A 26,179-nucleotide genomic window follows, 5' to 3' on the forward strand; every position below is an offset into this window, starting at 1 on the left:
TGAGTTCTGCATGGGTGCAGGAGGTAGCACTAATACAGTCGTCAATGTGGTGGAAGTAGAGTTCGGGGATAGGGCCAGTGTATGCCTGGAACAGTGATTGTTCGACGTACCCTACAAAGAGGCAGGCAGAGTTAGGGCCCATGCAAGTGCCTATAGCTCCGCCTCGGATTTGGAGGAGGTGGGAGGAGAAGTTGTTGAGGGTATGGACCAGCTCTGCTAGGCTGTGGAGAGTATTAGTAGAGTTGTTGAGGGTAAAGTCAATGAAGCTATTTAATCTGGCCTCATTCTAATACAGATATATCCCTTGTTCTATCCCCTCTGCTAACTTGATTTTTATTTTCCTCAGTTCTGTCGAACGGTCTTTGACCTAAAACATTAAATCTGTTTCTCTTTCCACAGATGCTGCTTGACCTGCTGAGTATTTACAACATTTTCTGTTTGTGTTACAAATTGATATTATTCCTTTCTAAATGTTCACATATAAAAAGTAAAAAAATATGGTAATTGTTGGTTGGACTGGAAGTGTGTATATTTTTATATCACTGAATCTCCCATGACACTACAATTGTGAGGTCTCATCTCATTTAATTCCCATCTCTTTTTTTTCTCTTTCTCACATTCTCATGGAAATAACCCATCACTGCACATTCAATACATTTTTTTCAGGTGCATTGAGATACCTATATTTTAATTCAAATCTTTATTTTTGCTTTTGTTTCTGGGTTCAACTTTAAATCACTGTCCTCCAAGACTCAATCAAAAGATTATGCATTTTATTTAAATTTGAGTACAATTCTATACATGACTTTGGCTGATGTTTCAGGTTTGAGGGTCATCTGCTCTAAAATGTGTCCTTCTTTTGATTGGACTAAATTGCAATATCCTCTATCCCTACAGATAAATGTAAAAGATGCCCTGAAAACTTTTGAATAACAACTTGAATAATGCTGTATCTCTAAAAATTAAACTAAACTTAAAAGTTGCTCCATTATACAGGCCAATATTCTTTACTCGATCAATAGTGCCAAAAGAACAGATTAATGGGTCATTTAGCTATTTTCAGATTTTAGCATTTGCAGACTGGCTGTTGAGTTTGCCTACAAAACTAACTATAGTTCAAAAGCAATTTATTGGCAGCGAGTATGATGGAATGTCCTGTAATCAATATGCTACCACTTTAAGTTTCACATACCAGCAGCAATGGAATTTGGAGGACTATTTTGAAATATGTTTCTGATACTGGTGACAGGGATTTAGATAAAGCTGCAACTTGGCAATGCCATCACACAGAGCCTAATAATTTGCATTTTGTAGTCGCCGATGAAACCTGAATATCTAACTTGAATTGATTTGGTGCATTTCACTTCATCCAAAAGCACTTCATTGCCAGTGTATTACAGAAACCCACATTCCATTTCACTCGTGCAAAATGTCACTCATCCAGCATCACCAACAACATTCGGTGAACATCTGTTATTTATCAATGCAGAAAGTATTATGTGATGGTTGTTAACTGAACCTATGCAAATTAAAGTTGTCTCTTTAGAATATTCTTGTCTGCACGATTGTTTTTAGTTTTGACATGGGTCTATGTTGAGATAGTTATAATCCTGTATGGGTCACAAACAACGGATTACTTTGAGGAGATATTTGTGGAGCCAGGTATATACCTCTGTCCCAGTATGAAGCAACACCTTCAACGTTAAAGAGAAAAAGATTTATTGGAAAAAAATGTTGGCACCATTTCTTAAAATAATTACTACAGGAGTATTTGCTCAATTCTGAAAAAAATTGAAGCTGAGATGTAGTAGGCCCAGAATTTCTTCTTGAAAAAAGGCAAACACCTTCAAATGAGTTATAACGTGTTGTGAATAGTAAAGCTGAGTAAAATACCCAAGAGCTCAGACTGTACGTATCGAATTAGAAAGCTATGTCAAGATGGTTGCAGACAGAAATGGCAATTTATGATACCTACAGAAAAAAGTGTGAAGTTGAAGAATTTAATATTCTTGCATTGGACCTTGCTGTAACAGTGCAGAAGGCCACAGATGGAAGGGTCAGAGTGGGATGTTGATTAAATTAGCAAAAAAACAAAAACCCATGGCCCTCCGACTGTATTGCAGGTGCTCTGCAAAGTGATCACCCGATCTCTGTTTGGTTGCTCCATTGCAGTGGAGATCACATGCAGGGCATTAGATTGGAAGAAGTACAGCTGAATCACCACTTCAGCTGAAAACACGGTTTGAATCCGTGAATGGGGGTAAAAGAGATGAAAAGACAAATGCTACATCGCCTGCAGTTGCGTGCAGTAGTGCCATGAGATGGGGAGTGGATGGTAGACACAGAAGTGGTGACCAAGGAATTGTAAAGGGAACAATGCTGAAAGGGGAGAGAATGGGAATATGCATCTGGTAGTGAAATCTTATTGGAGCTAGATGTTGTATTGAATATGGTGGTTGGTGAAGTGGAAGACCAGGGCCATGGGGAGTGTGCTTTTGTTTTTTCAAGGAGAAGAGGTGCAAGAGTAGGGGTGTAGGAAATAGATGAGAAGCCGTCAAGAGGTCTATTACGATGGTGGAGGGTTCAGGAAGAACAGTCATTTTCAGAGACAGCTGTGCACAATGTCATATCATCAAAGCAAATGCGAACTGAGAGAATGGAATTGAATTGGCTAAAGAAATTGGATGCAACAAAGGCAATGAGCCTTTACAACATTTTGGCATGAGTACTGAAAGCTTGTCCTCCAGAAATTTCTGTGCCCTTGGTCATGTGCAACTGCAACGTTAGGTATCTACCTAATGATATGGAAAATTGCCCATGTATGGCCTGTCCTCATGAAGCAGGACAAATCTAACCTGGTCAATTATCATTCCTTTAGTCAACATATGGGGGGGGGGGAGGGGAGGGAGGGGGGAAGGGGGAAGGGGGGGGGGAGAGGGGAGGGAGGGGGGAGGAGGGGAGGGTGGAAGGGAGTGGTGGAGTGGAGGGTGTTACACCAATGCAGGAGAGCTTTGGGCACAACGGGTCCACGGTCTAGTGGGCAACTAAATATTGGCTCGATCTGCAAAGCCCACATCCCTTCAATTAATATAACAGAAAGTTATTACAGGGGACAGATAGAAGGAAGCATATTCAAAATTCTGTAGCTGTGGGAGTCTTTGGATGCCACCTTTCCCCTATGATGGAGATGGAAAGATCCAGGAAGAGAAGAGTGGGTGGCACAGTGACGCAGCAGTAGAGTTGCTGCTTTACAGTGCCAGGGACCCGGGTTCGATTCTAACTACAGATGCTGTCTGTACAGAGTTTGTACGTTCTCCCTGTGACCACGTTAGTTTTCTCCGGGTGCATGGAGAGAATCGTAGTAAAACAAAGACTGTTCCATGTATCCCACAGAAAGATGGTAATTTCTTTGAGCACATGCATGTGTCATTAGGTACATCTTTGATCCAGAGAAAGTGAATGGTGATGAGGAAGTTGTTGTTCAATGTTAGGCCATCTTGAACCAGGAGATTGACTGTGTTGGTAAAGGGGTAGAAGTTGGGTCTCTATTTATGGTATTCATGGACTAGACTTTGTTACAGTCAAACAGATAAAGGAATAATCCTCCAATTGATTACGATGGGGTTATTTGGTTTGTTTTTCTGCTCTAAATGTAAAATGATGTTTTATTGAGAGGCAATTATTCTAAACAGTGAACTTTTAAAGTATTTAGATTTTCCATGAAATATTTAGTAATAGTTATTAATATCTTGTTCTTCTGATGACAGATCTTGTCCAATTAGCAATAGAATGTTAAACATCACCAAGGTGTCAGTGCAGGACTCTAAACAATTTAAATCTCAGCGATACCAGTGACAAGAGAAACAATATAATTTATCTCAGCATGCCTGAATTAGGTGAGAAAATTTGGATCACATTTCATATGACAGGTCAATCTCCAGGTTCAGTGACCTTTGCTGCAATTTTTTTAGAAAACATAGAAACATAGAAAATAGGTGCAGGAGTAGGCCATTTGGCCCTTCGTACCAGCACCGCCAATCAATATGATCATGACTGATCATCCAAAATCAGTACCCCGTTCTGGCTTTTTCCCCATATCCCTTGATACCCTTAGCCCTAAGAGTTAAATCTAACTCTCTTGAAAACATCCAGTGAATTGGCCTCCACTGCCTTCTGTGGCAGAGAATTCCATAGATTCACAACTCTCTGGGTGAAAATATTTTTCCTCATCTCAGTCCCAAATGGCCTATCCCCTATTCTTAAACTGTGACCCCTGATTCTGGACTCCCCCAACATCAGGAACATTTTTCCTGCATCTAGCCTGTCCAATTCTCTAAGAATTTTATATTAAAAGAAAGGGTTAAGACAGATGAGAGAGGGAAAATGAGGAATTATCGACTAGTTAGCTTAACATCTGTTATAGTGAAGCTAGTGGAGTTCATAATTATAAATTTTCAGTTGATAGAGCCAATGCTGATTTATAAAGAGCAGTTCATGCATGATGAAGAGTTGGCTAAAGAAGTAGACAGGAATGTCAGTGGATGGTATTAATATGGACTTTCAGAGGGAAAGTCCCTCATGAACGATTATTTGTGAAGTTAAATCTCTCAGAATTGAAGCTAGATTATGAACCTGGCTAGAGACTAAATCAATGGCAAGAGACTGAGAGTGGGGATTAGGAGCATGTCTTCAAATTGGCAGCATGTAATTTCTGGATCTCTATTGGAACCACCATTATTTATCGTATTTATAAATAATTTATCCTATAGAAGAGTAAGCTATCTAAGCACGTCTTAATTCTTGCATCACAAACTCTATTCCCTAACACAAGCCCTTTCCTTGGAAATTCTCTGAAACTGAACAAGAATGTTCACAAATTTGGTGTTATTCTTGGCTCTGCCTTGAGCATTAGACAATATATTTGTGCCATTATTTAAAAAGCCTATTCTAGTCTTGCAACATCACCTGATCCCACTTCTGCTTTAGACTTTGTTGCTGAATACAATTTTCTTCTTACCTTTAGACTTGGCAATTCCAACACACTCCTGGGCACAGTCACATCTCAATATGTTTATTAGCATTTGATAGGGTTTTGTCCATTTACACAATTTATTTATAACACCTTGAAATTTAATACCACCATCCAATATGTTTACAATACATGTAGTCTTTGAAAAACATGAATATATAATTCTTTATTCCATTGTCTAGTCATATTAGTCCTGGTTGATTTCCCTAAATTAAGCCTGCAAATTCAATTTATGAGTCATAAAATCATACAGCTCAAAAACAGGCCCACTGAGTCCAAACTGATCATCAAACATTCATTACACTAATCCTGCACTATTTTTACAATTCTCCCCAGATAACAGTACTCAGCTAAATAAGATAAGAGCTCATGGTATTGGAGGCAAGGTACTATCATGGATAGAAGTTTGGCTAACTGGCAGAAGTTAAGAGTGGGAATGAAGGGGGGCTTTTCGAGTTGGCTGCTGGTGACTAGTGGTGTTCCACAGAGGTCGGTGTTGGGTCCTCAACTTTTCGCATTACATGTAAATGATCTGGATGAGGGAATTGATGGCTTTGTGGCCAGGTTTGCGGACTATACGAAGATAGAAGGGAAGGTAACGTTGTGAAAGCAGGGAGGCTGCACAGGACTTGGATACGTTGTGAGAGAAAGAAGTGGAAAATGGAATACAGCTTGACAAAGTATACGGTCATACACTTTATCATGCACCCCATTCTCCTTCCTTCTCCCTATAACCCCTGACACCTTTATAGAAGGAATAAAGGTGCAGACTACTTTCTCAATGAGGAGAGGATTCAATCAGAGGTTTGAAAAGGGACTTTGGAGTATAAGTGCAGGATTCCCTAAAGGTTAATTTGGAGGCTCAGTTCAGTTTTAGTTTATTGTCACATACCGAGATACAATAGACAATAGGTGCAGGAGGAGGCCATTCGGCCCTTTGAGCCAGCACTGCCATTCAATGTGATCATGGCTGATCATTCTAAATCAGTACCCAGTTACAGTGAAAAGTTTTTTTGTTGTGTGCTAACTAATCAGTGAAAAGACATTACATGATTACGGTCGAGCCATTCATAGTGTACAGATACATAATAAAGGATTAATGTTTTAGTGCAAGATGAAGCCAAATAAAGTCCGATCAAAGATAGTCCGAGGGTCACCAATGAGGTAAATGGTCGAGTCAGTGGCAAGAAAGGCAAATGCAATTTCGAGTCGACTAGAATATAAAAGCAAGGATATAATGCCGAGGCTTTATCAGGCACTGGTGAGGTTCATTTGACTCATATTTATTGTGAGCAGTTTTGGGTCCCACATCTGAGGAAGGATGAGTTAGCTTTCAAAAGGGTTCAAAGGAGGTTTACGAGAATGATCTTGGGGATGATTTGGTTAACGCATGATGAGTTTTTGAAGGCTCTGAACCTGTACTCGCTGGAGTTTAGAGGGATGAAAGGGGATCTCATTGAAACCTACCACGAAAGGCCTAGATAGAATGAACAATGAGGATGTTTCCAGTTATGGGAGAGTCCAGAATCAGAGGGCACAGCCTCGGAATTTCAAAATGGAGATGAGGAATTTCTTTAGCCAGAGGGTGGTGAATCTATGTAATTCATAAGTTCTTCATTGAGAAGGGTATCAACAAGCTTGACGTATGTGTTCTTGTCCAAGTGGTCAATTGCAGAGTGGAGAGCCAGCAAGATTGGCTGTTCATCTGTTGTGGTGGGAGGCAGATTGTCGTGGATCCAGGTGCTTCCTAACACATGGGTTGATATGCATCATAACCAGTCTCTCAAAACACTTCATCACAGCGGACGTTAGTGCCACTGGTCAGTAGTCATTTTTGGCAAGTCTCTTCCTTTGATTTAATTCCATTTTCAATTTCTAGGGTCAGCCATAAATGAATTATTTTTCCTTTATGGTTTCTGTGTCATAAAGGATTTTTGACACGGGGGGTCGGCAAGAGATGGTATCTGTGGCTCGCTTGAAACCGGCCCATTTGGACCTGAGCGAGCCAGTACGGGAGGCCCAGCCTCGTCGTCGTGGGCGTCCGCCATCTCGGGTCCAACCTAATCACTACTCATTGTTTCCTGTCTGCCAACCAATTTTCTATCCATGTCAGTACCCTACCCTCAATACCGTGCTCTAATTTTGCCCATTAATCTCCTATGTGGGGCCTTATCAAAGGCTTTCTGAAAGTCCAGGTACACAACATCCACTGGCTCTCCCTTGTCCATTTTCCTAGTTACATCCTCAAAAAATTCCAGATGATTAGTCAATCATGATTTCCCCTTCGTAAATCCATGTTGATTCGGAACGATCCTGTTCCAAATGTTCTGCAATTTCTTCTTTTATAATTGACTCCAGCATCTTTCCCACCACTAATGTCAGGCTAACTGGTCTATAATTTCCCGTTTTCTCTCTCCCTCCTTTCTTAAAAAGTGGGATAACATTAACTACCCTCCAATCCACGGGAACTGATCCTGAATCTATAGAACATTGGAAAATGATCACCAATGCGTCCACGATTTCTAGAGCCACTTCCTTAAGTACCTTGGGATGCAGGCCATCAGGCCCTGGGTATTTATCAGCCTTCAGTCCTATATGACAATAAAACATATGACAATAAAACACTGGAACCTGAAAATCTGAGTTGTAAGGAGAGGCTGAATACACTGGGATGTTTTCAAGAGAGTCAAGGGTGTTTTATTATCATATGTCCCAGATAGAACAATGAAATTCTTACTTGCAGCAGCACAACAGAATATGTAAACAGAGTACAAAAAGCTGGAGTAACTCAGCTGGACAGGCAGCATCTCTGGAGAGAAGGAATGGGTGACTGAAGAAGGGTCTCGACCCATTCCTCTCCAGAGATGCTGCCTGTCCCGCTGAGTTACTCCAGCTTTTTCTGTCTTAAGTTCAGTTTAAACCAGCATCTGCAGTTTCTTCTTACACATGTAAACATAGTACACTGTCAACAATATAATAAAATAAACAAGAAAAAAAAGTTCAGTGTGTATGTATACATATATACACATGAAAAACAAACAATAATAGTGCAAAATGCCAAAACCAATTTCCCCAAGTCTATGTAGTTCAGAGCTTATTTGGAGGTTGTAGTCTTTAATAACCTGGTGGCTCGTGGGAAGAAGCTGTTGCTAAACCTGGACATTACAGTTTTCAGGCTCGTGTACCTTCTTCTCGATGGCAGGGATGTAATGAGTGTGTGGCCAGGGTCTCTGACGATGCTTGCTGCCTTTTTGAGGCAGGGACTCTTGTAAAATCCCTTCGATGGTGGGGAGGTCAGAACCCGTGATGTGTTCACCAGTGTTCACCACTTTTTCCAGTCTTCTTTGCTCCTGGGCATTCAAGTTGCTGAACCCGGCGTGATGCAACCAGGCAATATGCTCTCTACTCGACACCTGTGGAAGTTCAAGAGAGTTCTCTCTGACACTGGAGTGTAAAAGGTTGAGGGGAGACCTTGTTTATAAAATCATGATGAGCATAGATGTGGAGGATTGTCACAGTCTCTTTCTCTGGGTAGGAGAGTCTAAATCTAGAGGGAATAGATTAAAGATGAGAGAAAAAAGATTTAAAAAGGCATCTTTTTCCCACACAGTACTGCAATGTAACTGTAACCATACATGGATTGATAAAAAAAGTATATATTCTCTGATATGTTCATTTTGTATTATTTTGACATTCTTATCAACTTATTGCAACTTTTATTAGAACTTCGTACTACAAAAAAAATCTGTAAGTACTCGTAAGGTCCAGAAAACAGAAGTACTTATTGGCGACGAATTTGATCAGAGTGAAAAATTTAGCGATCAGGATAAGACTAAACCTGAGAGAAAAAAACAGCCTCCAAAGTCGAAGATAAGGGATGCAAAAAAAGAAGAAACTATCCTTAAGCACCTGGAATCATCTCAACAACAGGTGTAAGTATCAGATGGTGATATGTTGTGAACCTACCAACCTTAAGCTTTATATATAAGTAACCAGAACTATATTTACAGTCTTAGATAATACCAAGAGTTCTTCAAATGTGGAAAATTTTCAACACAAAAAAATGAGTCCTAAATTTGTTTTATTGGTTAGTTTTTATATATTTTCACTGTCTTACTGCATTATTTATTACAGTTGTACAGCTACACTCTTATCTCTCCACATTTAAGGAAGGATGTTAAAAAAAGAAAATAGGCAACAATGTACTTAGCATGCTCAATGTCCTGGCTGTAGTGCTGCTCGCAATCCCTGGGAAATCCCTGGGAAGTCCTATCGTCTCAGAATTGCATTCTTCAGACCCGTCTTCAGAAATGCACCATTATCCACTACAGAAACAGTTTGGGTGCACAAAGCACTCTGAGGTTTCCCTGACTACCATCCTAATTCCCTTCCTCTTCCTGAAGCCACTTTGCATTTTTTTACCCCATTGGAAAGCAGTTTCAGCAAACGTCTCAGTTTGGCAATCTGCATAGTGGTGAGTTCAATAAGAGGGTTATGGATCAGATGTGCATGCATCTACCATCTACATTCCCTTCAGATGTGCCAGCTGAATACCAGCATTTTGTGGCTCTAGTATTTTAAGGTTGCTGCAGGGTTGCACTCACTGCATTAGTCCTAAAATGACGATTTGTCCTGACATGATTGAAGGTGTGGTCCAGTAATTTTGCCACTTTTCCTCCCTGATGACCATACTTGAGAGGGCTTTTAATTAAACAATTCTGGCATATACTGCAAAAGATTTTCGTGCACTAAATTATTTTCATTGTAAAAGTAGTTCTACTATATCGTGATAATTGTGTTCCTAAAAAAACTCGTGTTATGGAAAATCGCATTAGGGAAACAATTGTGTCAATGGGGACAATGGTGTAGGGACTACAGAATCGTAGACATGCAATAACAAAGTTCTTTGCCCTGCAGGACTTTCAAAAATAAAATGTGATGCTAGATTGTTAATAGAGTATCATTGTACAAGTGTCAATGGAAACAATGGCTTGTCAATTTCAATGTCCACCTGTGGTGAAACTGACAGACTGTTCTTCAGAGACAATGGTGTTTGATTACACTGGGGAGGTTATATGGAAACATTTTTTTACCTAGACTATTTATTCTGTTTGTTAATTTCCAAAGTAATTGTTGGCCACAACATCATCGATCCCCTCTTCCAAATCATCCACTAACTCTCCCCTGTCTTGTCATTTATCTTGGATCCCATGGGCCTCATTAAATGATTAATTTCATTATCACTCTCTGGTGTGGATCCAGAACTGATTTTCCTATAGAAGACAGGGGATAATGGTGGAAGGGTGTTGTTCTGTCTGGAGGTCTGCGACCAGTGATGTTCCACTGGGATCTGTGCTAGGACAGTTTGTTTGTGAAAAATATAAATGAGTTGGACATAAATGTAAATAGGTTGGTATATAAGTTTGCAACTGAGAGTGATGGTGGAGTTGCAGGCAGAGAGGAAGGCTGTCAAAGGATATAGCGGGATTTAGATCAGTTACAGTTATGGGTGGGGAAATGGCAGATGGAGTTTAATCCAAGCATCTTTCACTTAGGGAGGTTGAACATAAGAGGAAAGTAAATGGTTAGTGGCAAGACCCTTAAAAGTATTGATGTACAGAGAGATCTTGAGGTCGAAGTCCATAGCTCCCTGAAAGTGGTAGCAGAAGTAGATAGAGTGGTAAAGAAGGTGTTTAGTATGCTTGCCTTCATCAGTTAAGCACTTAGTATAAGAATCAGGATACTATGTTACAGCTTTATAAAACTTTGATGAGGTTGCATTTGGAGTATTGTATGCAGTTCAGGTCACTCCATTACAGCAAGGATATATGGAGGCTTTTGAGAAGGTGTAGGTTTACTTAATGCTGCATGGATTAGAGGATATCAGTTATAAGGAGATATTGGATAAACCTGGATTGTTTTCCCTGGAGCATTGGCAGTTGAGGGGAGTGTTAATAGAAGTATATACGTATAATTATGAGAGGCATAGATATGATAGACAGTCAGAACCTTTATCTCCAGCATGGAAATCTGAAAGACTAGAAGGCATAAGTTTAAGGTGAGAGGAGCAAAGTTTAAAGGAGATGTACGGGCACGTTTTTTTACTTAGAAAGAGGTGGAGGCATGGAATGCATTGCCGGGGCTGGTGTTGGAGGCAGATACGCTAAAGGCACTAAAGAGGCTTTTAGAAAGGCACATGGAGATGTAGGGAATGGACGGATATGAATCATGAGCAGCCAGAGGAGATTAGTTGAAATTGACATAATGTTCTGCACAGACATTGTGGGCTGAAGGGTCTGTTGCAATGCAGTACTCAGTTCAATGTTCTAAATGCTGCTTGTTTGATTAATAAATGTTTAGATTTTGTACTTGCTCTCCAACAACTTGGTAAAATTATCAAGACCAGAAGAATCTGTACAAGTAAAATGTGTTGTCATTCTCTTTTTACATTTTCTAGGATCTTAGCTATGAATTGTTAATTTATACACAATATGATTTCTGCAATCCTCAAAGTAATCTTCCTTTCTTTTAAGCTTAAATGTTGACAAAATAACAAAGGATCAGGCTACCAGCAAGATTGCACTAGACAAAGAAAATGATGACATAATTACAATCAAAAGATACAAGTGCAAAGCATCTCGAGAAAATAAATTTGCAATAAAGAGACAGTGAGTTTGTTTCTAATTAATTTATCTTCTTTGCAATTTCCGATGGTGGGATAGGATTTTCAAGATTGTAAACAATTTTGGGGTGACATGGTATAAGAGAGTGAGGGATATATAAGCATGGACATGCAGGTAAATTTTATCCTTTATCCTGACATTACTTTGTGTTCATAGTTGGTTGATAAAGTCCTTTGGATATTGGCATTGCATTACAGCCATGAAAGTTTAATTGGAACTAGACGACCCGTGGACCCGTGGACCCGTTGGGTTCCCATTGTGACAGCTGTTGATGAAAAAAAAAATACACACAATTCTAATATTATTGAGTGGACACACACTAAAGTATTAGATCAAAATGGCACAGTTTATTTTATGATTAAAAATAAGTCTTATCATGTATATATATATCTATATGTATGTTCCCAAAATACAGCCAAAACGGTACAGGATAGCGCAACAATTTGAATGAAACGATACTGCACACCGCAGGCTATCGTGTACCATTTTGGCTGTCATTTGGGAACAATATATATATATATATATATATATATATATATATATATATATATATATATGATGAGACGTTTAGTAATATATATATATAGATGTATGACATTTATATTGTCTATTTCCATTTTAATCATGCGTTGATTAAAATGTTGGATTGCACTGACCCACAATCCAATTCATTAAAGGTGAGTGAAGGAAAGTTTAAAGGAGTTTTATGAAGCACGTTTTTACACAGAGAGTGGTGGGTGCCTGAAAGACAGTGCCAGGGGATGTGGAATCAGATATGAGAGCAACATTTAAGAGGCAGTTGGACAGACATGTGAACTGACAGGGAATGGAGGGATATAGACCATTTGCTGTCAGGTGGGATTAGTTTAAATTGGTATCATGGTTGGTAGAGACATCATGGGCTGAAGAGCCTGTTCACTGCTCTACGATTTCTGTGTTCTTTGATATGATAACTGCAGTCCAGGCTTTCTGTCACCTGAACACAATGGAATGCCCATAGTAATATGAGATCTCCCTTCTTGCTTCTTAACCTAATGAATTTTGCCTTCCTAGGGCATCCCATTTCCACCGATTGCCTTCCTATTTTATGCAGCTTGTACTCAGGAATATGAAATAAACTATCCTGACCTTTTTGTTGTGAAACATATTTAATATATCATCATTGCATTAAAATCTCACATGGTTATTTATGGGAGCTGCTCAACAATCTACTTCACTGCACGTTGTATGTTTGTGTATATGTATTTTTAATGTGCTTTGTTGTTCACATATTCTCCCTTGATTTGCTTCACTTAATACTGTACTGTTTCATTAGCATTGTCTAACACTTGCTCATTTGTGCATCTTATTTATTTTTTCTGATTCTGCATGTTGGTGGTTATCTATAGATGAATTCAGCTTGGCACTACATTTTACGAATTGGTATTGAATTGAGTCCTTTAAAACAAAGGTTACACTTATTGGTGGACAGGACATTGCCCATTTGCACCATGGAGTCAGTTGACAGTCGAGGTTTCAAAGTGCTAAATACAAGGGGAGCTGCTGTGTGGAGTGGAGGGCCACGACAATAGGCCAGATTATTTTGAGGAGTACTGAGGAATATTGTTGCTCTCCTGGACTTTTCATTATGAAAGTTAAAAAAATATTACTGGGCTACCTTTAAACAACTTCCAGCAGTGCAAACTATTGGTTGGTTGGGAGGAAGTAATTGTCAATGTTTCAGTCAATACCCTGCCCCTGCATCAGGACTGGGAGTGAAGAGGGAAGATAGCCAGTATAAAGAGGAGAGGGGAAGGGGTGTGTAGGAAGGAACTGCAGATGCTGGTTTAAACTAAAGGTAGACACAAAATGCTGGAGTAACTCAGCAGCACAGGCAGCATCTCTGGAGAGAAGGAATTGGTGACATTTCAGGGGTGTGATAGGTGGACCAAGGAAGGGAGAAAGATAATGGGCAGATGTATTCAGATGGGAGATGAGGAGAAGCAACCTTTTCAGCATCTGTAGTCGCTTGTGTCTCTATTCTATTCCATTTATTAGTCCTCAGATAATAGCAGTTTGCACTTGCAAACATCAAGACCTGGGCTATATTTAGGCTTGGGTTCAGTTTAGTTTATTGTCGTGTGTACCGAGGTACAGTGAAAAGCTTTTGTTGTGTGATATGAAGTTCATGGGTATGAAGTGACATGTAACATTTACAACATAGATGTCCGAAACAATGACCAATCATCAAAAATATGAAATGTAGCCACCTCTCATTGGCATTCAGTCTAATGACCAAAGTCAAATTCACCACCAACATTAATCTGTGGGTCTTCATTGATCAGAAACTTAATGGGATGTGGCACAAAGGAGAAACAATATAGGCAAAATAATTTTTCACCATTTACAGTTTAACATTATAAATAAATGATGTGAGAGATTGTCAATGGCATATTTTATCAGCGTAAAAGTAAACGGTTTCTTTTTCAGCTGCTTAATTGTTTGTATTTTGTAATGGCAGTGGTTCTTTAGAGTCAGAAGACACAGATGAAAGTTCCTCAGAAAGTGAGGAAGACCAACAAGACTTGGATAGACGACGGGAATCCAACACTGATTTACCTTCTGAATATTGGCAGATCCAGAAAGTTGTGAAATACCTGAAGGTAATTACATAAACTTTACTGTATGATTGTTCTTGCTCATATACTGTGACAGAAAATTCTCAAAGTTTGTATTTTTATCCAAAGAATATGTGAACCATATACCCAAGAGTGATACAAGTGTACTTTAAAGCATGTTTGGGGATTAGACACAAAGTTTTGGATGGGAAACTCTGAGCATACAAGATCCTTGCCTGGCTGATTGTCAGGCTTGAGTGCTTGAGAAGGCCAAAAACACTGGTAAGGATATTTTAGTACAAGTGGGAATGTGGGAGCTTCAAGGGTTGCAGTGGTGGGTGCCTTATCCTCAAGGGTGCTATTGTTGCTTTGATCCTTGAATGGAGGTTCTTTACATGAGAAATTGAAATGGGTTGTCTGATGGAAATAAATGGTCAATGCAAGGGAATACAAAAAGCTTTGGTTCTTGCTCTGCTGCTTTTTAGCCACAAGTACTGATATGTGCATATTGCAGGAGTTGGAGTTGGCTACTTGATTTTTTTAACCTGCTCTGCCATTTAATGTGGTCATGACTAATCTGATAACCCATTACAGATCTATATTTGCTTTCAGAGACTTCAGGATAAGGACACTTTGGTTTCTTTGAACATTATCATTTCCCAGTCCCCTAGTATTTTAAAAATACACATCATGTCTGTTTTGTATTCCCAAGTGGAAACCTTATGTTTTACCACATTGTGTTAATTTGCTGTGTTGTGGCCCACTCACTTATTTTTATCTCCTTGAAGTTCCTTTGTACTCTCATCACAACTCACATTCCTGATTAGTTTTGTGTCATCAGCTAATCATTTTACATGTTTGATAATGAGCTGTTAGGGCATAAAATATTAAATCAGACCAATATGCAAGATATCAGTAAGCTGCTCTGTCAAAGCATTCTGTCACAACAAATTTTATATAGAACTTATTTTATTATTATCTGCAGAAAATTAAAGCTTAATTTGTTTATAATCACTGGAACATGTTTTTCTTTCATTATCACACAATTAAGATATGAAATGAAATAAAATATATTTTCTGGTACATGAATCACAGTATATATTCAAAACAGTTTCTAATGAGGTCTAGCTACGGAAGGAAGTGAATTTTTTAAGTATTTTAGCATGAGCCATCTGTTTCTACATTAGGTTAGCAGAAGCTCAACAATGCTTTTGTGTTGTAGAAATATGTACATATGTAACTGCCCATGGTATTGTACATATGTTGAACACCTGCAACAACAATCATTTTAATATATAACATTTGGTCGGAGCTATAAATTGCATAGTTTTGAATGAGATCAAAATCTGCTTAACCACAAAACATTTGTTTTACAAGCAAAATGCCAATTGCTTAATTAGGCAACAAAACAATTGGAAACAAAATTAATGGTTTTCAAATAAATTCAAAGATTAAAGGCATGGCTTGTTCAATTAGACTGACGATGTAACCAACAGCTACATCAGTATTATTCAACAGCTTAATCTTTATAACTAAGAAACCATGCCTTCAATTTTTAAGAAACTATATTTTCCAGCCCTGATGTGGTCCACAGATGTTGAAGAATATTTGATCGGATCTCAAGCCTTGTATTTCGGTAGTGTTAGAATTTACTAGGGAATACTCCATGCCTTATCAGACCGAAGATTATCTTATGAAAAGAGAGATTTCAACTCGGGGATGGGAGCTTTTTATAATTCTTGAATCGCAATTCTTGAATCAAAATTGGATCGGAACTGAAACCGCTTTACAGTGGGGGAAAAAACGTGCAAGTTGGCTTCAGGAACATGAAGGGAAATAGGCTAGTAGTCAGGGAAACCTCAGAATGCCTCTTGCTCCAAAACTGTTTCTGTAGTGGATAATGGTGCAGTTTTCAAGACGGGTCTGAAAAATGCAATTCTGAGACGATAGAGCTATTGTAGGATTTCCCCGGGATTGCGAGCAACACTACAGCCAGGACATTGAGCCTGCTAAGTATTATGTTGCCTAGTTTTTTGTTTTGGTGAACTTTTTACTAAATTATTACATTTTCCCTATGTGATTTAAGCCTTACTGACTTTGAAATCTCTGGCATCTGGCCTGAGAGGGAAAGATGGGACAGAGATGGTTGGGAACCAGGAGCAACAAACGGTCTGTTGGGAGATCTAAATAGGTCGAGCAACCTCTATGGAGGGAAATGGACAGTCACATTTCCAGACGAGACCTTTCATATGAAATTTAGTCCAGAAATTTATATCAGGTTAGAGTAGGTGCATGTGAACCTTTGGATCACCTGGGACTGCTGGGGTCCCTGGGTGGAGGTGAGAGAGGAGGTACAAGGACATCTTGTGCGTTGCAGGGCAAAATACCCGGGGAGATGGTGATTTGTGTGGGAAGGGATGAGCCAAGAAGTTGCAGGTGGAGAGGTATCTGCAGAAGGTAGAAAGCAGTGGGTATGGGAAGATGTGACGGTTAGGGGGATCACGTTGGAGGTTATGGAAATATCGGAGAATGATGTGTTGGATGTGTAGGCTGGTGGGGTGAAAGATGAGGAACTCTATCCATGTTCCATCTGGGAAGAGGAGGATTGAGAGCAGAACTACAGAATACAGAGGAGACATGGGAGAGGGATTCATCTATGACAGTAGAGTAGAAACCATGTTTACTATGGAAAGAGTCATATTGGATGTCTTAGAATGGAAAGCCTCATCTTGGGAGCAGATTCAGCAGAGAAAGGAAATAGAGATTAGGAGATAGTGTCTTTGCAAGAGGCAGGGTGGGAAGAAGTGTAGTCCAGATAACTGTGAGGGTTGTTAGGTTTAGAGGAAACGTCAGTCGACAGTTTGTCCCCTATGATGGAGACAGAGATCAAGAAAGGGGAGAGAGGTGTTAGAGATAGTCCAAGTGAATTTGAGGGCAGGATGGATGTAAGTGGTTGAAGTTAATGAAATCAATTAGTTCTGCATGGGTGCAGGAAGCAGCCCTGATGCTGAGGTCGATGTAGCGAAGAAAGAGTGGGGATGGCGTTTGTGTATGTTTAGAACAAGGACCGTTCAACGTAACTGACACATAGGCAGGGAAAGCTGGGGGCCATGCAAATGCCCATGTCCACACCTTTAACTGAAGAAAGTGAGAGGAGTCAAAGGAGAAGTTGCTGAGGACAAATTCCTCAGCAAGAGTGGGGTGTTAGTAGAGGGAAATTATGTGATGGTTCGAGGAAAAAGCAGAGGGTCTTGAGGGTCCTAGAAATTGAAAGTTATTGAAGAATTGAAGGGTATGTAGGGTGTTTTGGATGTAAGTCAGAAGGACTGGATAAAGGAGGATTGGATGGAATCGGGGAATATTTGGTGATGCATTCTGTATGGCAGGAACTGGCAGAAACAATGGATCTGCTAGGGCAGTCCTGTTTGTGGATTTTGGAAATAGAAATGGGTATTGTGGGGTTGGGGAATAAAAAGGTTGGAGGCTGTGGAGGGGAGATGGCCAGAGGAGATCGGAAACAGTCTGGGAGATGACAGCCTGGTGTTTGTCTATGGAGTCATGGTCAAGGGGTAGGTATTTATAGTTGTAACCGAAAAGTATCATCTGGAAATGTATGTAAAAACACGAGAGACCTCTTAAAGATATGAAGAGCAGCTTCAGTCAAGTTTGTAAGAAGTTGACAGAAATGCTTTCTAGTACAAAAACAGAAGATGCTGGAAACACTCAGCAGTAAAACATCTGTGGAAATAAATAAAAGAGTTGACATTTCAGTATGAAACCTCGATATTTTCTGTCTTTCATTTCAGTTTTCTAATATCTTCTGTACTCAATTTTCAAAAATACTCTTATGGACCATTCTCATGGTCACATATGAGGACATATGTGACTTCACATGGTCACACATGTGACCATTCATATTTGACCTCTGACCCTAAACAAACATTGTCAGCATAACATATAAAAATTTCACTTGATAAACTTCAACATATATAAGTCATATATACAATACAAAACAATATACCTGTAATGCTTTCAGAATTAGAAGAGATGTAACCCTAACCCTAATTTTTCATATTTTTGGCTACACACGTGACTAAGAATGGCCCTTATATTTTTCCTATGTACTTGGTATAGAGTCATAGAGCCGTAGTGGTACAGTATAGAAATAAGTCCTTCAATCCAGCATGTTTATACTGATCTTTTGGCATATATGCTAACTGCATTTGATCGTATTAGGACTGTATCTTTCAATGCCAGGCTTATTTAAGTGTTTGTATGGTATGGTATGGTACTTTATTTGTCACATATACTGAGATCATAAGTGATAGAAGTAGAATTAGGCTATTCGGCCCATCAAGTCTACACCATTCAATCATGGCTGATCTATCTCTCCCTTCTCACCCCATTCTCCTGCCTTCAGATTTAGATTTTTTTTAGATTTAGAGATACAGCGCGGAAACAGGCCCTTCGGCCCACCGAGTCCACGCCGCCCAGCGATCCCCGCACATTAACACTATCCTACACACACTAGGGACAACTTTTACATTTACCCAGTCAATTAACCTACAAACCTGTACGCCTTGTATACACTGGAATTTAGAAGGATGAGGGGGGATCTTATTGAAACATATAAGATAATTAGGGGATTGGACACATTAGAGGCAGATAACATGTTCCCAATGTTGGGGGAGTCCAGAACAAGGGGCCACAGTTTGAGAATAAGGGGTAGGCCATTTAGAACGGAGATGAGGAAGAACTTTTTCAGTCAGAGGGTGGTGAAGGTGTGGAATTCTCTGCCTCAGAAGGCAGTGGAGGCCAGTTCGTTGGATGCTTTCAAGAGAGAGCTGGATAGAGCTCTTAAGGATAGCGGAGTGAGGGGGTATGGGGAGAAGGCAGGAACGGGGTACTGATTGATAGTGATCAGCCATGATCGCATTGAATGGCGGTGCTGGCTCGAAGGGCTGAATGGCCTACTCCTGCACCTATTGTCTATTGTCTATTGTCTATTGTTCTCCCCATAACTTCTGACACCCATACTAATCAAAAATCTTTCTATCTCTGCCATAAATATATCCACTGCCTTTGCCTCCAGAGCCTTCCGTGGCAAAGAATTTCACAGATTTACCACCCTCATTCTAAAGAAATTCCTCCTCATCTCCTTCCTCAAAGAATGTCCTTTAGTTCTGAGGCTATGACTAGTCCTAGACTCTCCCACTAGTGGAAACATCCTCTCCACATTCACTCTATCCAAGCCTTTCACTATTCTGTATGTTTCAATGAGATCCCCTCTCATTCTTCTAAACCCCAGTGAATATAGGCCCAGTGCTGTCAAATGCTCATCATACCGTATGTTAACCTACTAATTCCTGGGATCAGAGTACAGGTACAGTGAAATTCATTTTTGTCAACAGTTCATTACAAGTATCACTATACATAAGCACTTAGATACATATTAAATAAGCATCTCAGCTAGATGACTCTTAAATGTAGTAATTATAGCTGATTCCACTACATTCTGAGGCAGTGAGATTCAGATATCAATCATTATTTCTGTGAAATAAAACCCACCCCTCATAACCCCTTTAAAACAGTTTGCTCTCACCTTAACCTAAGCCTTCTTGCTTTTGATACCTCATAATTTTGATTATTTATCTTCTCTAGGCCTGTCGTAATCTTATACCTGAGATGGACACAAAATGCTGGAGTAACTCAGTGGGGCTGGCAGCATCTCTGGAGAGAATGAATTTGTGACGTTCCAGGTTGCCCGAAGAAGGGTCTCGACCCGAAATATCACCCATTCCTTCTCAACAGAGATGCTGCTTGTCCTGCTGAGTTACTCCAGCATTTTGTGTCTATCTTCGGTGTAAATCAGCATCTGCAGTTCCTTCCTACACACATAATCTTATACCTGTCAGGTCATCGCTTAGTCTCCTTTGCTTCAGGGAAAACTAGTCTAGTCTATCCAATCTCTCCCCATAACTAAAGTCTTCCAATCTTGGAAACATCCTGTTGAATCTCCTCGGCAGTCTCTCCAGCGCAATCACTTTGTTTCTGTGATGTGCCAATCAGAAAAGCATTCAATATTCCAAGGTCTAAATTAGTTGTAACATAACGCCCCAACTCTTACCAGTCTGAAAAAGCGTTCTGACCCAAAACATCTGTTCATTTCCTGCCACAGATGCGGCATGAACCCCTGAGTTTCTCCAGCATGTTATTTTTTGCTCTACTATTCAATGCCCTAACCTATGAAGACAAGTAAGTTGCATGCCTTCTTTCCACCCTACGGTTTGTGTTGCCACATTCAAATATATAGGCTTGGATCCCCGTGTCTCCTTCTTCATCACCGGTCTGTTTTCTCTTTAGCACTACCTGATGTACTCATGAATCATATGATTGCATGGATAGCATGTAAAATAAAAATTTTCACTTGATCTTGATACAAATGACAACAATAAACCAATACCAGTACCTATACCAATTAGTTCCTGCCTTTTCAAAAGGACATGAATCCTGCGCCTTAGAATTTACTCTAATATTTTCCTTACTAATGATGTAAGGCTCAATGGACTATCGTCACCTGGCTATACCAGTTAGCTATCCTCCTTATCTATCCTCCAACATTGACTATTCTCCAGTCTTCTGATGTTTCGCCTTTGGCAAACAAGAATGCAAGACATCTCCTTGAGGGTTCCTGCAGGGCTCCCTGGTCTTCCCATAGCATTCTGGGATAGGTTTCAACTGGTCCTGGGGATTTTTGCACTCTTACATTTCCAAGATTTCTAACATCTTCAACTTTTAAATAATGTCAAGCTCCAGACTATCAATAATTCTTTCCATGAATTCCTTGATGAAAACAATAAGGATTATTCATTTAGAATGCCATCACATCCCCTGGCTCAATACATAGATTTCCCCTTTGGTCTCTAAGGGAATCCACTCTTGCCATCGTTCTCTTCTTGATCATAATAAATGTATAGGATGAGTTGGAATTCTCCATATTCTTTGCTGGAAAAGTTATTTAAAACAACATTGTGCAGTACAGCAGTGGAACAGGCTCTTCGACCCACAATCTCCATGCCTAACATGATGCCATGTTAAACTAATCTCCTTTGCCTGCACATGATCCATATCCCTCCATTCTCTGCATATCCCTTTGTCTCTCCAAAAGCCTCTTTTAAAAAACACTAAAGTATCTGCCTCCACCCTTACTGCTGGAAGTGTGTTCCAAGCACACATCACTCTCAGTGTAAAAAAAATTGCCTCACCCACCTCCTTAAAAAAATTGCCCTTTTCACTTTAAAACTATGTCCTATAGTCTTGAACATTTATATCCTGGGAAAAACATTCTGACTGTCGCATAATTTGCCTCTCATAATTTTATATATTTCTCTCAGGTCTCTCCTCTGCCTTTGACACTCCAGAGAAAACTGTCCACGTTTGTCCAAACTCTCCTCGTAGCTAGTACTCATAGCTAGTACCCTCTAATTCAGCCAATGATCTGGTAAACCTCTCGTGTGCCATCTCCAAAGCCTCCACATCCTTCCTGTAATTTCATGGTCTCTTTTTGCTATTTTGCTTTTTGCTATCATATACTATTTTTTCTGATTAAATCTTCAATAATCGTTGTCATCCAAGGATCCGTAATTGTGCCATCTTTGCTTTTTACCGCTCCTGGAACTTGCTGGCCCTTGCCCTTTTAAAAGACACCCACCAGTTATATTATGGTTCACTCTGAAGCATCAGCTCCACTTACTTTCACTGGTCCTCTCTTGTGCTATTGAAATCGGCCTCTCTCCAATTTAGGACCTAAATTTGAGGACAACTTTATCCCTTTAGGGAACTGCTGAGCAGTACTCCAGTGGGTCAACCTCTGTTCCTCAAATACCACCTGATGATCTCTTGATTATGATCCCAGTACCAATCATAGATGTTCGGTGCCAATGGTTCTCCCACTGGCGCTTGCCATCTGATTCTGTAGCTGACTATCTCTCAGTGCTCGCCTCGGGAACGGAGTATATTTTTGAAACACCAAAATGGTTGTTGGTTTTCTGCTGCTGCTCTTCCCTGCCGTCTTCTCCCACGGTCAGGCAGTCGAAATTGCCACGTCGGGATGGTCGGGGCTCCTGGCATTGAAGCCCTCGCCAGGCGGTGGAAAATCCCGCGGCCTATTTTAGGTCGCGCCGGACGGTGAAAGGTCTGCAACAGGCCGACCTAAGCCTCGCGATTCGGGTTGGACGAAGACGCTGCTGATGCCGGAGCTCCGAAGTCGGCCCCCACCCAGGGACCTGCGAGCTTCAGACATCCACAGGACCTTCACCTTTGCACCATTCCATAAATCATTCACTCTGTACCACTTGCATCATTCTGAAATATTTATCATTTGGCTCATGTAGTCACTGTTACAATGATGACAGTTAATTCAAAGGGAAAGTGCAGCATGAGCTGTAGTCCTTTGTGATCACATATACATGGGTAGGAAGGCGAATACAGGCATTATTATTATAGATTTTATTTCCTAAGAACTATCTGTAAGATTATTTGTTCGTAAGTCGGGAACATCTATTATCTCCAGTAACTCATAACATATTGTTCTACGTACAATTTCTATAAGTCTTTCATTTCATTGGCTAATCACCCTAACACTACTAATAGTTAAACTAATGGAATATATATGCTGTTTCCAGTCATTAAGAATACCATGAAACATTTTAATAATATTATTACCAGCTTGAAAAATGTTTTATAAATGTATGAGAGTATTTGTATTAAGTTGGATTTCCATAAATCGAGTCATTCATAATCTGGGGCTATCAGTGCAAGGAAAACATAGATGAACAAAAAACTATTTTATAAAATGGGTGATGTTGGTTAATGGCATTGCCCATGGGATAATTCACATAAAATGAGAATAAATATAATGTACCTTAGAATTTTCAGTGTAGATATTCTCAGTTTTAATTGTTTTAATAATATTTCTTGATAATATTGGCCCTTTAAAGGGATTTTCTTCTGGACATTTTTTTTATTAGAACTTGGATGTTGCTTTGTCTGTTAGCTTCTTTTTTAGCCCTTTTAACCTAACAAGCAGAGTGGATCTCTAAGGCAGTATTTGAAAATTGTAATAGTATAGGAAAATAACTGCAGATGCTGGTACAAATCGAAGGTATCACAAAATGCTGGAGTAACTCAGCAGGTCAGGCAGCATCTAGGAGGGAGGGAATGGGTGACGTTTCGGGTCGAGACCCTTCTTCAAACTGAAGAAGTGTCTCGACCTGAAACTTCACCCATTCCCTCTCTCCTAGATGCTGCCTAACCTGCTGAGTTACTCCAGCATTTTGTGATACCTTGAAAATTGCAATGTTCTGCTCATTCTACATTTGTCTTCAGACATTTTTCAGCAGTGCCAAACTGTATCAACATTGGTATTGGTTTATGATTGTCAGCTGCATTGAGATACAGTGAAAAGCTTTTTGTTTGCATGCTATTCAGTCAAATAAAATCATATAATACATAAGTACAATCAAGCCTGACACAAGTGCAACAGTTGGTGCACAGAGAAAATTACCAGAGTGCAGAATATAATGTTACAGCTTTGTAGTATTAGTTATAGAGAAAATGTCCAGTGTCCGTAATGAGGTAGGTTGTAAGACCAGGACCATGCTCTAGCGTGTGGGAGGAGCATTTAGTAGTCTGATAACAGAGGGGGAAAACTTGTTCTTGAATCTGGAGGTGTATGCATTCAAGCTTTTATATTTTATGCCTGACAGGAGAGAAGAATGAGGGACCGGGGTTTAGGAGGTCCTTGATTACGTTGGCTGCCTTCAGCCTGAAATGTAACCGCCTTTGCCCTCGATTCCAACCATGCTATTTCTACTGCCCCCTACCCTTACACTACCCCTCTCAGCCCTCATCACCTTCCCACAGTACCTTGCCCATGTCTCCCTCCACCCCTCTGCCCCGTCTGACTCCAGCCCTCATCCTTGACATGTTTTCACCATCCCCCCTATCCCCCCTGACCTCCCTCTTTCAGAGTGCCAAGCCCGCCATGATGCAGAGTTCTGTCGCCTTCGCCTCTGGGCTTTTTTCTCTGGTAAGGAGTCCCTGACTCCAAGCAACGATCCCTTCTCCCATCTCCAACATTCCGCCTCATCTTGGACACCCTCTGCCGGCCTTCTACCCTCTCTGGACTATTTTATTTCCAACTGCTGGATCGACACCAACTATCTTGAATTCTCTACTCCCCTTACCCACTCCAATCTCACCCCCTCTGAACGCACAGATCTCCGCTCACTCAACAACAATCCGAACATTGTTATTAAACCTGCTGACAAGGGAGGTGCCATTGTAGTCTGGCGGATTGACCACTACCGTGCCTATTCCAGATGCCACGGTATCTGGGCATCTCCTTATACCTACCCCTTAATCATCACCCCACAGATGAACACCAGGGCATCATCTCCCACACTGTTTCTGATCATGTCACCTCTGGCAATCTTCGACAGCCTCTAACCTTATTGTTCCCCAGACCCTCTACTATATCCTCTCCAAAATCCAGAAACAGGACTGCCCTTGTTTCTGCCTGCTCCTGCCCGATTGAACTCATCTCCACATACCTTGATTCTATCCTACCCCACCTGGTCGAGTACCTTCCTACCATCATCCGAGACACCTCACTCGCCGTTCAACTTTTCAGTAACTTTCAATTTCTAGGTTCCCATTGCTTTATCTTTACTGTGAATGTTCAGTCCTTTTACACCTCCATCCCTCATCAGGAAGGACACAAGGCCCTCTGGTTCTTTCTCGAACGGTCAACTAATCAATTTTCTTCTACTAACACTCTCCTCCGCTTGGAACGTCCTCACCTCAGCAACTTCTCTTTTGACTCCTCTCACTTTCATCAAGGAGTCCTTCACTAAGGAAGACACAAGGAGTCCTTCACTAAGGAAGACACAAACAATCTCCCAGATGTTCTAGTGGCGAGAGATCCTAGGGTGACGGAGGAACTTACGGAAATTCACATTAGGCAGGAAATAGTGTTGGGTAGACTGATGGGACTGAAGGCTGATAATTCCCAGGGCCTGATGGTCTGCATCCCAGGGTACTTAAGGAGATGGCTGTAGAAATCGTGGACGCATTGGTGATCATTTTCCAATGTTCTATAAATTCAGGATCAGTTCCTGTGGATTGGAGGGTAGCTAATGTTATCCCACTTTTTAAAAAAGGAGGGAGAGAGAAAACAGGAAATTATAGACCAGTTAGTCCTACATCGGTTGTGGGGAAGATGCTGGAGTCAATTATAAAAGACGAAATTGCAGAGCATTTGGATAGCAGTACAGGATCGTTCCGAGTCAGCATGGATTTACGAAGGGGAAATCATGTTTGACTAATCTACTGGAATTTTTTGAGGATGTAACTAGGAAAATGGACGGGGAGAGCCGGTGGATATAGTGTACCTTGACTTTCAGAAAGCCTTCGACAAGGTCCCACATAGGAGATTAGTGGGTAAAATTAGACCACATGGTATTGGAGGTAGGGTACTGACATGGATAGAAAATTGGTTGGCAGACAGAAAGCAGAGTGGGGATAAATGGGTTCCTTTCAGAATGGCAGGCAGTGACTTGTGGGGTACCTCAAGGTTCGGTGCTGGGACCGCAGCTACTTACAATATACATTAATGACTTGGATGAAAGGATCAAAAGTAACATTAGCAGACTTCCGGTGGCGCTATGGAGGCTTGAGTCCAGCGGCAACTAGCTCCGTGCCGAGGGAAAAAAAAAAAAATGGGAGAAAATCGGGTTTTACCTGCAGTGATCGCAATCTGAACGGCTGCCTGCGGGATGTCATCAGGCGCACGACTTTAAGGTATGGCG

At 40.5% G+C, this 26,179-nt stretch overlaps 1 protein-coding gene across 3 annotated transcripts in view; it reads left to right on the forward strand.

Annotated features, from left to right (window-relative positions):
• Positions 1-26,179, forward strand: part of odad2 (outer dynein arm docking complex subunit 2) — a 203,978-nt gene that overhangs the window by 33,228 nt on the left and 144,571 nt on the right. For all 3 annotated transcript variants that reach the window (XM_078427510.1, XM_078427521.1, XM_078427514.1), the window contains exons 8-10: positions 8,753-8,961; positions 11,563-11,697; positions 14,213-14,354. In XM_078427510.1, the coding sequence (XP_078283636.1) occupies positions 8,753-8,961; positions 11,563-11,697; positions 14,213-14,354 (486 nt within the window). The remainder of the gene's footprint in view (positions 1-8,752; positions 8,962-11,562; positions 11,698-14,212; positions 14,355-26,179) is intronic.

This window comes from Rhinoraja longicauda, chromosome 2 (genome assembly GCF_053455715.1).
Source record: "Rhinoraja longicauda isolate Sanriku21f chromosome 2, sRhiLon1.1, whole genome shotgun sequence".
Taxonomy (NCBI): domain Eukaryota; kingdom Metazoa; phylum Chordata; class Chondrichthyes; order Rajiformes; family Arhynchobatidae; genus Rhinoraja; species Rhinoraja longicauda.